General features: G+C 42.9%; 1 protein-coding gene across 2 annotated transcripts in view; it reads right to left on the bottom strand.

Annotated features, from left to right (window-relative positions):
- Positions 1 to 7,622: 7,622 nt before the first annotated feature.
- LOC121673484 (glucose-fructose oxidoreductase domain-containing protein 1) overlaps positions 7,623 to 13,879 on the bottom strand; it is a 68,281-nt gene continuing 62,024 nt past the window's right edge. For both annotated transcript variants that reach the window (XM_042046814.1, XM_042046815.1), the window contains exon 2: positions 7,623 to 8,739. In XM_042046814.1, coding sequence (XP_041902748.1) covers positions 7,820 to 8,739 — 920 coding nt within the window. In that variant the 3' untranslated portion in view covers positions 7,623 to 7,819. The remainder of the gene's footprint in view (positions 8,740 to 13,879) is intronic.

Here is a 13,879-nt window from a genome sequence, read left to right as displayed (position 1 = left end):
CATGTTTTAAGCAGCACATACCAGTTGGCTGAGAATAAACTAACTACATTCCCCAAGCAGTGTAAAAGTAACAATGCACATCGTCTTCCAAAAGAAGAAACAAACAGGTATTGCAGCCGAGAGGCACAGCAGGCAGCTTCCGTACAAAGTAGTTTGGCTGTTTAAAATGCTAGAACCAGTCCTTGCCCATTTCTCCAACCCCACCCCCAAAAGTCCTAGTATAATTTAACCACTTTTTTGTTTTTTGCTATCTACATAATATATAAAATATAAACTCTGTTTACTTATAACACTTACTTTTCTTGATAAATAGCTCTTTAAAATATCTACTGTACATATGTCCATGCGTTGACATTATATATATAGCATTTATATATGTATGTATGTCTGAAAAACAATAAATATATACTTAATATTGACACAGCAACAAACTGAATATATTCTCATTTTCAAAATCAAATAAAAGCAAACCAGTGGGAGAGAAACAGTGAGTGTTGCTTGTGAAGCACAGCATAGCAGGGAGCTTTGATTCCTGCCCTGGCTGGGTACTTGGAATGCCTCATACTTGAGCAGTTGTGGTGTTCACCTGTCCTGTAATGGACCTGTGTTAAGTCACTTCAAGTTGTAGTTAGCCACCCTGTATGCCATGTGTAACACAGACTGAGCAGGGGCTCAGTGGGTAACAAGGGAGACTCGCCTCCAGGTTTGCAATGGAATGAGAAACAGAGAGGGCAGGGAAGCGAGTCCAATGGCTGGTATGAAAAAAGGAAAACAAATAATGGACAGCACATGGCTGGAAGGTCATAAATAACCAAGGTAAACAAGTCAATAGAGTTAAGTGCTTTTAAAAAAGATGGCTGACATTGCTGCAAAAAGTATCTTCATTATCTGTTGCCAACTCCATGGAATGAATCCCACTGCCACAAGAAGACACAAATAAAACCCAGAAGGCCAAATTCAGATACCAGAAATAGGGTCATTGTAAGACACTGTGAGGGTGCAGGTTCAGAGCTGAACCTGCCCAAGGGCAGCTGAATTCACTGAACGTCTTTAAACCAAATGGATGAGATTTTTAAAATATTAATTAAAAAAAAAAAACAAAAAAACCACCCCACACCTAACCCCAGTTAATTTCACACGTGCCAAAACATAATAAAAGATAGATTTTTAAAACCTTTCATTTCAAAACAGCATTCCTTAAAAATGGAGCTTAATCCTGAAAGAAAAAAATGTAAATAACCTTATACAAACCTTAATCCTGAAAGAAAAAAATGTAAATAACCTTATACAAACATGTGTTCAGTTTTGGATTGACCATAGCCATTCTGTTTATTCATTTTACTCGAAATGCTGAATAAAAGCTATTTCAGTCTGACCTGCACTGATACCCTTCATTCCCCAACCCCAAGGCCTTGATCTGGCAGCTTCAAAAAAGACATTACTTGTTTGGTCTGTGGCTTCATACACTCATTAAGTCATGAGGTTTTGACATCAGTTCATGAATGCAGCATTATGTGTAGTCCCATTTACTTAAAAATTTCTTCTTTTCACGAGCAAATGGAAGTGGGCAGTTAAGGGAAATTATTTTTATTGGACAGACTTCACCCAGCAGCTCAAGAAAGAGGAAATTTTAAAGCAGATAAGACTGCCAAATATTATTCAGTCACATTTCATCTCTAAAATTTGCAAACTTTGCTCCCCACAAGTAACAACTTCAACAACAAAAAGAAACCACTGTCCTGAATAATCCTGCCATTTCACAACTAGCCCCAGATACCCAGAGAGCACTGCAGAGGTCAAAAGTCCAGTGTTGAGTTTCATACATATTAAGGGTACATCACTGGGCCACTGGAACACCACACCAGTGTGGAGTATCTGCACAAAGCCAGAACTCTGTTGGGTACTTTTAAACCCTTGTAAATACAGAACTTAACAGTGAATAGACTTCATAATTAGTGACATTTTATGCTGAAGTACATAAATAAAAGTCAAATACAAAAATTCCCAGCAACAAGAAGTTCTGTCATCACTCATTTCTGAATCTCTGCAAGAACAACATCAAGATACTATGTTTACGTTTACCCATTAAATAAAATATGCCTTGTCTTGGTAGATCAATGAGTCATTTTAGATTGTCTGAGTCTGGGTCTATTCCACATTTGCATGGACACAAAAATAAACAAGAAATTGAATTGACCTTGTGCTGTGACCACGCGCAGCAGAAAACCTCATTTTTTTTTGAATGGCTGAACTTCCAGGATAGCTGTTCACTTGTTCAGTCACTTTTTTGAAAGTTATGGAAAAGAAGGGAACACTAAGTACAAAGTGGATAGTGCCTCTGATTGCCCGATGCTGGCTGGGCAGGGATGTCTCAAACTTCCAGCCAAAGCAAAGGATGAGCTCCAGAGCAGCCCATCCTGAGCCAAAACTCATCGAGGCATGCCCTGATTCTCTGCCATGTTGGCTGCATGGGTAAGGTCTCTACTTGGTATTTTCTAACTACGCAGCTAAAGTACTACAGATTTAACACATGCACGATACTAGATATAGGAAACCTCAAGCTCCTGCAGAGTTCTTACGCTTCCATGTAGGACTTTACTGAGATCAGGAGGTGCAGCCCTCACCTTCCACACCACCAGCGTATCCTCCCTGTAGGGCAAGCATAGAGGTACCAGCCTGCAGACACACCTTCCTGCTGCTCCTGCTGCAGTCACCACCCTCCCTTCAGGCACATTTAAGGAGTTCAGTTGTGCCCTGCTGTCACACAGCATAGGGTTGTCCTACCCATGGTGTGAACCCCAATGCAATTCCCATCGGAAATAAAACACCCTCTCTCAGCTGACTGTCCCAGCACTGGAACAGAACCCTGCGGAGCAGCAAAGCTCACCCTTTGGCTCTTTTTGTCTTTGGCAACAGACCATAATGATCGGTATCCTATGTGCACAGGCTGACGGCAAAGGAAAGAGCCTCTCCAACAGCAGCCCTGGCAAGGAGGAATTAAATTTCTTACCTAGTGTATGAACAAATTCATTTGGGGGCTACTGTAAATTCCAGCAGTAGCTGCAGTTTGGCTCTTAGGCCTGCACCAATTTAGCAGCATTCATCTCAAACCTTGTGGCACAGCATTAAAAGTGCAATTCCAAATACGCGTTTCCTGGAGTGGTACTGCTTCTGAGTTCCATCAAGTACATCACTGCTATCTGCTGCCCAAATTCCTAAACCCAGCATGAACTCCAGGGGCTACTTAGAGCAATTCAATGTGCTTTCAACTGTACCAAAGGAGCAGAGGGCTGGATGCTGCCAAGAAAGATCCCAGACTGTAAACAAACAATTTGTCAGAATAACACTACACATTTACTAACTAAACCAATTCTTTCCTCCTCTAAGCCAGGTGGAAGTTTAGTATGTTTATACTTGACACTGCAGCACGTTCACCTCCTAGAGAATGGAATAACTGCCATACAATCCTGAATATATGCAGCTCCTGCTGCTATCACCCTTAGATAACATAAACGTAGCATCTCTGTTGCCATCAGAAGAGGAGGCCCCACCCTGTCCCTGCTCTCTCTGGGCAAGCACAACAAGCTGTACAAGATTCAACCCATTTGCAAGCCAGGACTAAAAACAGCATCATATGTCTGTGTAACCAAAGCACTGGATTTTCTTTCTGCTGCATCAGTAGGTCTGCACAGAGGATGAACGATGCCTGTCACCTAAACCTTTGGATCCGGGGCAGAAAGTTTGAGCTCAGTAGTACTATCCCTACACACTGTGTCTCGCCTGTTTGCTGCAGGGGCAGGGAACAGGATTCCAACTGGCATCACAAAACCCAGAAAGACATGGAAAAGAAGAAAACACAGACAGGAAAACCAGCCAACATTTGTGCACCAAAACGAAGTCCATGGACATGAACAGCAACTCCAGCACAATCGCCAAACCACTGAGAAGCAAGATTCACAAACATTTTGGTCCATGTTTGGTTCCACTTTTGGATGATGTTTAACTAGACGTGGTTAATTATCCACCAGGCTTGCATTCATGACTTGAACTAGCCACTCTTTTCAGTGAATGGGTTTTGCTTCACTGTATGAAAACTCTCTTGATCCCTGTGGGGGTAATTCTGTTTTTCAGAAGACAGGTGATTTCTTGATCAAACCCTCTCTTCTGTGTTACTGACTTTTCAGGGCAGGAACTGGATAGCATGGTATATACTATGACAGCTGCAATGGGAAATTCCTATTGGCCCAGCTACTACCTCTGGAATTCTCAGAGAAATGCATTTTTAAGGAAAACAACCAAACTTGTCAAGGGCTGCTTCCAAGAAGGAATGATAAAGGCTTGCCCGAGGTTTTACCAGAAACAGTCTGCCCCAGAGAGAGTTTCTAGAATTGGCAGAACAACATCGATAGAAACAATTCTCCCCCAGGGTGCTGTTTTGCAGTATTACATCATACCTTCATCAGTCACACTATTACACTTTGGGGACTATTTAACAAAAGGTCACACATATGCTCTTGAAATATTAAGCACACATGAATAATTTTGGGCTGGGAGTCAAGTTTCCTAACTTCAGCCACCTCAAAATTTAGAAGCCAAAATTCTCTGCAAAGGAGGAAGACAGGCATTTCCAGTGGGCACCTTTCTCTGTTAGTCCTAGGATGAACTGAGTCAGCCTTTGGAGAGCTCTCTCTGTATTGACTGCTGTGTTCTTGCTGATCAGGACGAGACACCCGACTGAGATGACTACACTCAGATAAGATGAACCCCACTACTGATGCCCTCCTGTTCAAAAACCTGAAGCTCTAGAACTGGACATAGGACAGACACACAGCAATCAGAGTCATTTGTAGGAAAAACCCTAGGGAAGTTCTTAGTGCTCCTCAAAAATAGCAAACTGTAAGTGGTTTAAAAAAAAAGAAATCTATGACAGTTCTCTTTCCAACCTAAAATGGCAACACTGATGTGACAGCCTTGAGAAAGAGGGTCATATTTTCTCTTTAGATTTACTGCTCATCTGAATGTTCTCTTATTTCCCCTAGTCAAAATTAACAAAAAACACTGAAAAGGTTTTTCTCAAGTTTAATATGATTTAGTGCTATATGCTTGTGTTCTACTTTTTTACCATCTGAAGACCTAGCGCTGTAAACACATCAGCACTGGAGCAGCTTTATGCAGAAAAACAGTATCCCTCTTTACTGGGATAAACCATGTGCCTTTCACTATATTCTTTCAAGAAGATATTATCAAAAGAATAATTATTTCAAGACGCTATCTAAAATATTAAAAAGAAGAACAGGACAAACATAGCAAAAGAGTTTGTCCACCCCTGCACTGGTGACAGGGGAATGATTAATACAGTACCAATAGCTGGCCACTTTAAAGAGGTGAGGAGGCTGGGGGTCCTATGTAATTTTTTTTCCTTGTAAATGGATTGGAAATTTTCTCATCCCTTTTGTTTTTCACTCACACCATTTGGTGGAGGTGAGAGCTTCTGGATTGAGGCATATGAAGTTACTTGTTGGTGTGCATCTCTCAAGTGTGAGTTCACAGCAGTTTAAAAGAACACCACTCATCTAAACATCATATGGTTTTGGGATGTATTCCTACTGTTTTCCACCTAAAACCAAAATGCATGATGAATTCACTCAAAAGTCAATCCCAAAGCACAGGAAATTTTGAGCAAATCTTCATAAGACTAGCCTGAGTTCGCCTGTACAACAAACCCATTATCATTGCTGTGTCGTGCCACTTGCCATCCACAAAGGTTTTCCACAACCCATTTTAATCAGCAAACACATAACACTGAAGCTTACCAGGAGCTCACAGAAGACCCTCCCTCCCCAAATACCCAGGCATATGCACTGTGGTTGAGGACTGCTTTGTTTCAAAAGCCACGCATTTTCCTATTTAATTGTGCTTTAAAAAAACAGAACAAAACAAAAAACCAAAACCAAACCAAACAAAAAACAACTACTAAACCAACTGTCATAGGTTAGCAAGCATAGTCCCGGAAGGGATGTCCTTACTAAGGGGTGCTTACAGTTTCCTCTGGGAACTGATAGAACCTATCAGCTGGCCAGTTTGAATATGGACAATTCTCTAAGCCACTTAAAGTTGTGATCACCTCTGTGATCCACATTTAAGAATAGGCAAACTCCCCCCCAAGCTCTCTCTCGTTTCCAGCGCTGGCACAGGTGGCTGCAGGGCCCGAGCAGGGCCCAGTGGGCCCGGCCAGGCCCTGCTTGGGCCAGGCCGGGCCGGGCCACGGCCATCCTGAAGCCATGGACCTGTTCCAGCCGTGGAACCCCCCCCACTGCCTTGCCGTGGGCAGCCGGATCGGCTCGGCTCTCCCCCCTCTCCACTTCGATAAGAAAAATTCAACATTCCAGCTGCAAAGCTGCAAGGCCGAGGTGAGATTAACCCTTTTATTGCTGTGAAGAGCTGAAACCCTGAAGGAAGAGAGAGAGGAGATGCTTAAAGCTGAAATTCTGTTGTGAAGCTATGATATATCAGAGTATCCCATTGTAATTTCATGAAGATATGGGGGGTGGAGTGTTCAACTCATAAGCAAAAGCACCTGCGCTGAGATGGGCAGATGCTGACGCAGCTGTAATTTCATGAGAAGTTTGGACAGGGAGAGATGAACCAGATGAGGACTTTTGCTCCAAACGGGAAAGGAGAAAACCTCAGTCCCTAGAGATGCTCCCAGAGATAGTCCTAAAGATGATGAAGACCCTTTGCTCCCAGGGAAGGAGAAGGGCCTCTGTTTTTGTTTCTGAACAGCTCAACCTTAAAATTGTACCCCAAAAACCTTCAAGAGTGGACCCTCAAAAGCAGTTGCGGGAAAAGCTGCAAGTCGGGGGAAAGGACTCACATGCAGGCAGAGAGACTCCTCTTCCTAAATGGACTGAATAATATTTGGAAGTGGGCAGCTGTCTCGTTGTGATAATGTTTTCATAGCATGAGCAAGAAGAGACTTCTCTTTCTAAATGGACTGAACAAGGTTATTATGGAAGTGGTAAACAGACTGAACATCTTAAGGGTTGTCTTTTCACATTGTCAGTGGGAGAAGGGAGGAAGGTGGGGGGAGGAGGAGAGTTCTGAAGGTGGTATAATTTTTTTTTCTTCTTTTAGGTCTGTTAATAAACTTCTTTATATTCTTTCAAGTTTGGTGCCTGTTTTGCATTTCTCCTAATTCTTATCTCACAGCAGATAAACAGCAATGAGTATTTTGGACCAAACCACTACACCAACACAGAGAAGCTCCTAACAGGCTGTATGAAAAGTGAGCTGCCAAGATTTTCTGAATCATGCAACATTTTCACATCAAGTCCTGTTATTCTGTGTGTTGGTTGGAGGTGTAGTAATACAGCATGGTGGTATCAGCTGTCATGGTAGGAACATTCATGTCAGACACTACAGAAAATTTAATGACATGACAGTACCTTCACAGTCCTCTGGTAGGTAAGGAAAATCTAAAAGGATCTTCCCAACCTTTCACAGTAAACACAACTGGATAATCTAAAGCACCTGCAAGCAGGGGATGAGTCTGTGATATATCTTTGCAATCAGCCAGCTAATACTGTTACTAAAACAGTTAAGTTTATCAGCTCTTAAGTCTCCTGTCTGTTTTGGGCATTTTGAAGGACCATATCAGTTTGGCATTTAGCTGCCAATAGATTTAATTGATCCAGACACTGTATTTCCTTCTCCTGTATCCTCAGCTGTTTCTGAGACACCCAAGCCCTTCACAGGGGCTGAATTACCACCTCCTGCAAGACCTGTCTGGTTACTATTCTTTCCTAGGAGCACAAAAGAGCTAGCAGTACAGAGACATCCTGCTCTTCCGCATGGCTTCGCTGATCAAGTATGCCGGGCTCAGTTCTGGCTCCTCAGTCATGATTGAAATGTTCTGCCACTCCCCCAGCTGGTTTGACTTTTTAATGGTGTCCACCACACACAGGGCATACAGACAGTCATCAAAAGTGGCAGCCATTGTAAGGGGCCTCCCGTCCCAGGTCCTCCTGTCATCCTGGTCCTCAAAGGCCTGCCGGACAGCCTGGACCATCTTAATGGTGCCCCGCAGGTAGGGGGACGGGATGTCACTGAAGGCTTTCTCTGGAAGCAAGGAGTTGCTGACTGGCGTGGAGTCCTTCAGCAGGAGCTCCCGCTGAGGAGAGCTGTTGCTCTGTCCATAGAGATCAGTACCTATCACAATCAGCCGTCCCGCTGAGCCCACCACGATGATGTCCTGTTTGAACTCCCCCGGGATGTTGAAGTTGAGCGTCACCGTGCAGCACACACCCCCTTCCAGGACCATCTGAAACGTACAGAAGTCGTCGCTGGTGATCTGCCGGATGCCCTTGATGTGGTCCGTCTGCTTCACGAAGGTCTTGAGCAACCCGTGCACCTTCACGGCCTTCTGGCTGGTGAGGAAGGTCAGCAGGTCGATGATGTAGGTGCCGACCGAGTGCAAGCCCCCGCCTCCCATCAGGTCATCACAGCTCCAGTTGTACTTCTTGCCCAGCAGGCTCCCGCTGTGCACCTGCACCTCGCACACCAGCAGCTCCCCGACGTAACCCTCCTGGATCAGCTGCTTCATCTTCACGAAAGCAGGCAGGAAGCGCAAAACATTCCCCATGATACTCATGAGCTTTGGGTAATAATGAGCCGCAGTCATCATCCTAAAGGCATCCAGGGGAGTCGCCGTTCTGTCACAGATGACGTTTTTCCCAATGCCTGAAAAACAGTAGAAAAAAGATCAACAAAAATTTACCGACTGAGTAAGCTGAAAGCCTCCAGGCTATTCTTAAAGACTAAGCCAAGGAGAAAGACCCTTAAAAGAGTAACACCATATTGAAATGTTTTCAAGGCACAAAGACCCACTCTGGCATGCTTCCAAAATGCATGTTAGAGTTTCTTGAGCACCACAGTGAAAATGTATTCCTTTTTATTTTCAAAATGCACTCATGTCTAAAAATGGCTCAAAGGTGAGGGCAGGAACAGAAGAAAGTAAGCAGGTATGAAACCAACCACCCCCCTCAGCCATCTCACAGACGTCTCCTCTGAGATAACCTGCCCGTGCAGGCTTCTGTGAGCTGAATCTGAGGTTGAGATTCAAATCCCTGAAGCGTATGAATAGCACAAGTGCATGTATTCAGTAACTTAACACAGGTACACTGAAAAGCCTGGCTTTGTCTTTTCAGTACTCTTGTCTCTCCCTCTTTCCTGCTCAAACTGTTTTAAGAGGCTATGAGAAGAGGAGGAGAAGTACTGGGCTTGCTGTTTAATTTAAAATGAAGAAATTGCTTCTCACTCATAAAATGCCACGCTATTCTGACAATGGCACTCAAGTTTTTTTGAAGCTGTTCTGCTGAAATGTCAGCAGCGCATCCATGGTGCCAAGGGAGAGTTACGATTGCTCTAAAACAGGTCAAATGTAGCTGTGACAATCTGTTCCCTCGTGGAATTGTCCATATGGCACACTGTTTACTGAAGCTTGCATGACAGTCCCCTTTTCTGGTTATCAAGGTGTGCAACTGAACGCAGTGCAAGCTAAATAATGGGCTTATTACTGGTTTCTCCTCCTCAAATACTTTTCATTCTGTACCCACACACACACATACAGTGACAGAATCTCCAGTTTCCTTCTTAGTCGCATACAAACTTTTTTTTATGCTTAATGATCAATATGAGGTGAGCTATGAAACACTTTGGATATAAAATATGACACTAAATATGATCTTTGCCTTGAGAGCCTTGGCCTGCAGCTGGGCCTGGCATTTAAAAGAGCTGAATTTGGGTCCTCGCTGATGGAGTCCAAATGAGTAAATGTTGTTACTTGCTAAATCATGTTGTATTTTCATTCCTGTTCCCTTCAGGTAGGTAAAAAAAAAATCCCTTTTTCTCTGAAGAGCTGTTCTGAATATAAAATTTTACATGTTTTGGAGCTGGTTTGGATGAAGTCATATAAATACAGACAGATGGCAGGGATCTATCTGAGCCCACTTACATGAATATTTAACAGCCTGACTGGAAAAAGAAGGGGGTCACAGTCCAAACATTCAATAACCAGCTTATCCACACTGCCTATTCCCAGTCTTTGTCTGCTGCTATTTGAGTTGCTGAAGTGGCAGTCACATCCAGTTAACGGACAAGAAGGGAAAGATCTTTCTCCAACTCGCTCCTATTTACCTTCTACTTAATCAGGTAAGTAGAGGCATACTCATTTTCCTCTTAAATTAGGCAAGAATCTTATATTGAGTGGCCATGGTCTTCTCTTCTTACTCTTCTCTCTCATCTTTACAGATGGCTATTGGTGACCGAGTTAACATTTTCAACCTAATAGCACTTCTTTTCCTGCGCCTGAATTAATTTTTTGCTGCATCTGTTTGATATTGGAGAAACCATTCATCCACCTGCCCTATATTTCTCTGACTGGTAGCTCCAGCTATGCCACTTGATACAGATCACTAATACAATAGTCTTGGAGTTACAAGGACTCTTTGCAGAGAGATTTTAGTCTGGCTAATTAGCTATCAAAATAAGGGAAATCTTAGTCAGACAAAACTTCCCTAGAGTCAAACCTTCCTGAAATAGCAATTTTCCCCCCAAAGAAGCAATATGTACTACCTCATCATCTGACCTGCTCACCACTGATCCACAAAAGCATCACGTTCTGCTCCAGTTCAGCTTGCATCATTCTGCCTCACAGACGCCTGCCACATTTCATCTGAGGTCTGTCTCCAGATACACAGCTCTACACACGTGCTCACTAGGAAAAGAATCTGCTTTCATGAGGAATTGCAGCCTGGGGGCTTTTTCAGCTGCGTGTTCAGTGCCATGCGTGGTGGGGGTCAGTCCTTCACCATGTGCGGCAGGGAATACTTGGGATTGTCAACATCTGAGTAGGAAATTATGATTATTAATATGAAAGAGAAGCCTATGGGTTTTTACATCACATATGTTCGAGAAAAATTGCCATTGGGATCAGTGTTAACTCAGACACATGCAGAGAAAAGGGAAGAGCCCTAAATATTTATATGAGGACAGGGAGAATTTGAAGTCTTAAAATTACTCCTTCCACCGTTTCAACCTTTTTGGAAAGGTTGAAACCTTCTAATTTCAACAAATCCAAAATGCAAATGTTCTGAGAGACTTTCTGTGTCTGTGCATGTGCTGATAATACGTGCTGTGCTCTCATCCCCGGCAGGGATTTAAACAGATTTTTGCTTGATGCCCAGAAAGCTTTTATATGCTATTAAAGCTTGTGCAGCTCTTTCAGCATGACACTGCTCAGCACTTGAGTCTGTGCGCACTACAGGTCTTTGTCTCCTCCATAGCTGCAAATCTGCAAGCAGCCACATTAGCTTTCTGGAAGCAGGGAGAGAACATGAAAGGTTTGCTTAATTTAATTTAGAGAAATACTCTGGTGTGTTTATGCAACCAGAATGAGAAACAGGCGGATCAAAACACCATTCTTCTGCTCTCTTTCCTCCACTCCCTTCTCAAAAGGAGAAGGAAGAAAAGGCACCTTCCCTTTGAGTCATTCTCTATAGCAGCATCAGGCAGAGCAGAGGGCAGTGTGCAAGGAAAATCTCCCTTCCCAACACTAAGACTCATGGAATGGTGTGCTCTGACTGCAGGTGCTGTGGGGGGCTCCTCTGGGAACTGAACCCCTTCTCCTTGTGTCTGGGGCTGTGGTCTAATCCCCTCCACTTTGGGACAAGACTCTAAGAAAGGATGAACTGTTACTGCTTGTCATTCCACCAGCGTGTTTTGCTGTTTCACATGTCTTTGAAAATCGCATCACAACAGACAGCAAAAACTTCAGTAATTACATAAAAGCAGGGAAGTGCAGCCAGCTTGTTTCAGCAAGAAAGTGCAATATATTTGTCCATGCTGATAAGCAACAGAGTGGAATAAATCTCATCCTATGAAAGAATACACACCCCTTCCACTTCCATCAAGAAATCTGGTATACAGTGCTACAGTTCTCAACCAGACAACTACTGAGCATTGATTTCTTGAGTTCTCAAATAAAATGAAGACGAAAAATATTTTAAATACACGTCATTCTTTTTGAGGGCTCTACACAGCCTTCACCCTCACCTCCCTGCTTGGCTGTGCTTCAGAAAGAGAGAGGGTGGAGCCAGCCAGGTGCTGAGTGACACAGCATGGGATTTCGCTGACCTGGCACAGCAGAGAGGAAGGCTCACTATTGGCCAGCCCAAGTCCAAAGCTGAAAGTGGGGAACACATCTCCTACCAAAGACTCATAAAGTGCATTCCCCAAGTCAAACCTTAACAACTGTGGTACCAATCTGCATTTTTTTAAAGAACATTATTGAACAACACTGATCTTCTCTGAAGAAGTGGATGTCTAGCCAACTCTCCAGAAGCAGCTGAGCAAATAGAAAAAAATTCTCTGTGCTGTCATTGGTGCTACCAGTCAAGTGAAGATCTCTCTAGCACCTGATGTTCAAAAGTCAAATCCTCACCATGCTCTAATGGCTTGTCACCCACCTCACAGTAATTAATTTTGTCAGGAAGCCATGTGATTTATTTGAAAGCTTCAGTCTTCTTTTTAAAAAAAGAAAGTCCTTGTGAATTGGAGATAAGCCCAGAAGTGAGTGGTAAGTAGATATGGTCCAGGGCAGTAGTATTTACATTTTTTTCCGTGTACGTACAGGGAAAGAGTGAGGAGCTACAGTAAGAATTTAACTACCGACTCTGCAATTCCTGGCACTTGCATCTCTTCATTTTACAGAAGATTCAAGCTCCTTGGCTACCAGCAGCCCAAGTTTCTTTGTCCCTGTATCATCCCTGTGCTGCACAGCCTGCAAATGAGCAGAAGTCCTGGGCTCACTGCAAGGGAAGGTAGAGTGGCTATAACCAGCACAGGCGTTATCAATTCTGAAACCTGCGATGTCAGCTTTTTTTCCCATCTGCTCCGATTGTTTCGAATAAGGAGAGAAACATTTTCACATAAAAAAACTCCAACTAATTAAAAAACAATTGTCTGTCACTGAACTGAAGTAAGATTAGTCCTCTATCTGTTCAGCTTAAAATATGAGGCCCCAATACAGTGTTTTCTCTTCCTCCTATTCACAAGAAAATCAAAAAGGGCTCTATTTGGAGTCTGGGCATATAATCAAACCCTTCACTGGCACCAGAAAGAATCATTAGTAAGCAGTTGCTACCTATTGCTCTTTGTCAGGATGGGAGAGAGAGAGAGAAATGAAAAATAAGGTTTTGGTGGACTGAGCTAAATTTGTCGGCAGAAAAATGAATTTCTAAAAGCAAAGAGGAACTGTCAACATTCAAGGGACAGTGTCAGGGTTTCAGAAAATACTGAAATGGTGAAAGAGCGTGCTTACCAGGCTGTTTCAAATGGATGATTTAAAATACTTATAGTACCTTTTTCAAACACTTTTTTTTAAAAAAAGAAACTAGTACAAAACTATATTCCAGATGGTGACAATCCACATTATCATTATAATAAACATAAATAAATACAGGCAAATTTTTCTTCTCAGATTTTCACCATTGCAGATGCTGTTGTTGCCTTTGAATCCTACGCAAAATCAGAGAAAGATCTTTCCCTGGGAGTTTATCAAAAACCATGGTCAAAGTAAACAACCTAAATCAAAAGACAGTACTTCTCATTTAAACAGTTGATACGCAGCAGTTTGTTCTTCCTGCACATATGTACACACATTGTCAGCTTTGAGGTTGTGCACAGAAACCATCTTATGAACTACGTAAGGCACCTGGAGCCAGCCCATACAGCTAAAGTGATCTTTGATACAAACTGTGTTATCAGTAGAGCTGTGTATTTTACACACTCCCATACTAGGCAGAGATCTGTTTGCAATACT

Source organism: Corvus kubaryi, unplaced genomic scaffold, assembly GCF_017639235.1.
Source record: "Corvus kubaryi isolate FWS band 111438036 unplaced genomic scaffold, C.kubaryi_AGA036_p1.0 65455, whole genome shotgun sequence".
NCBI lineage: Eukaryota > Metazoa > Chordata > Aves > Passeriformes > Corvidae > Corvus > Corvus kubaryi.
The sequence above is the reverse complement of the archived record's forward strand: the minus strand, read 5'-3'. Positions and strand labels throughout refer to the sequence as shown.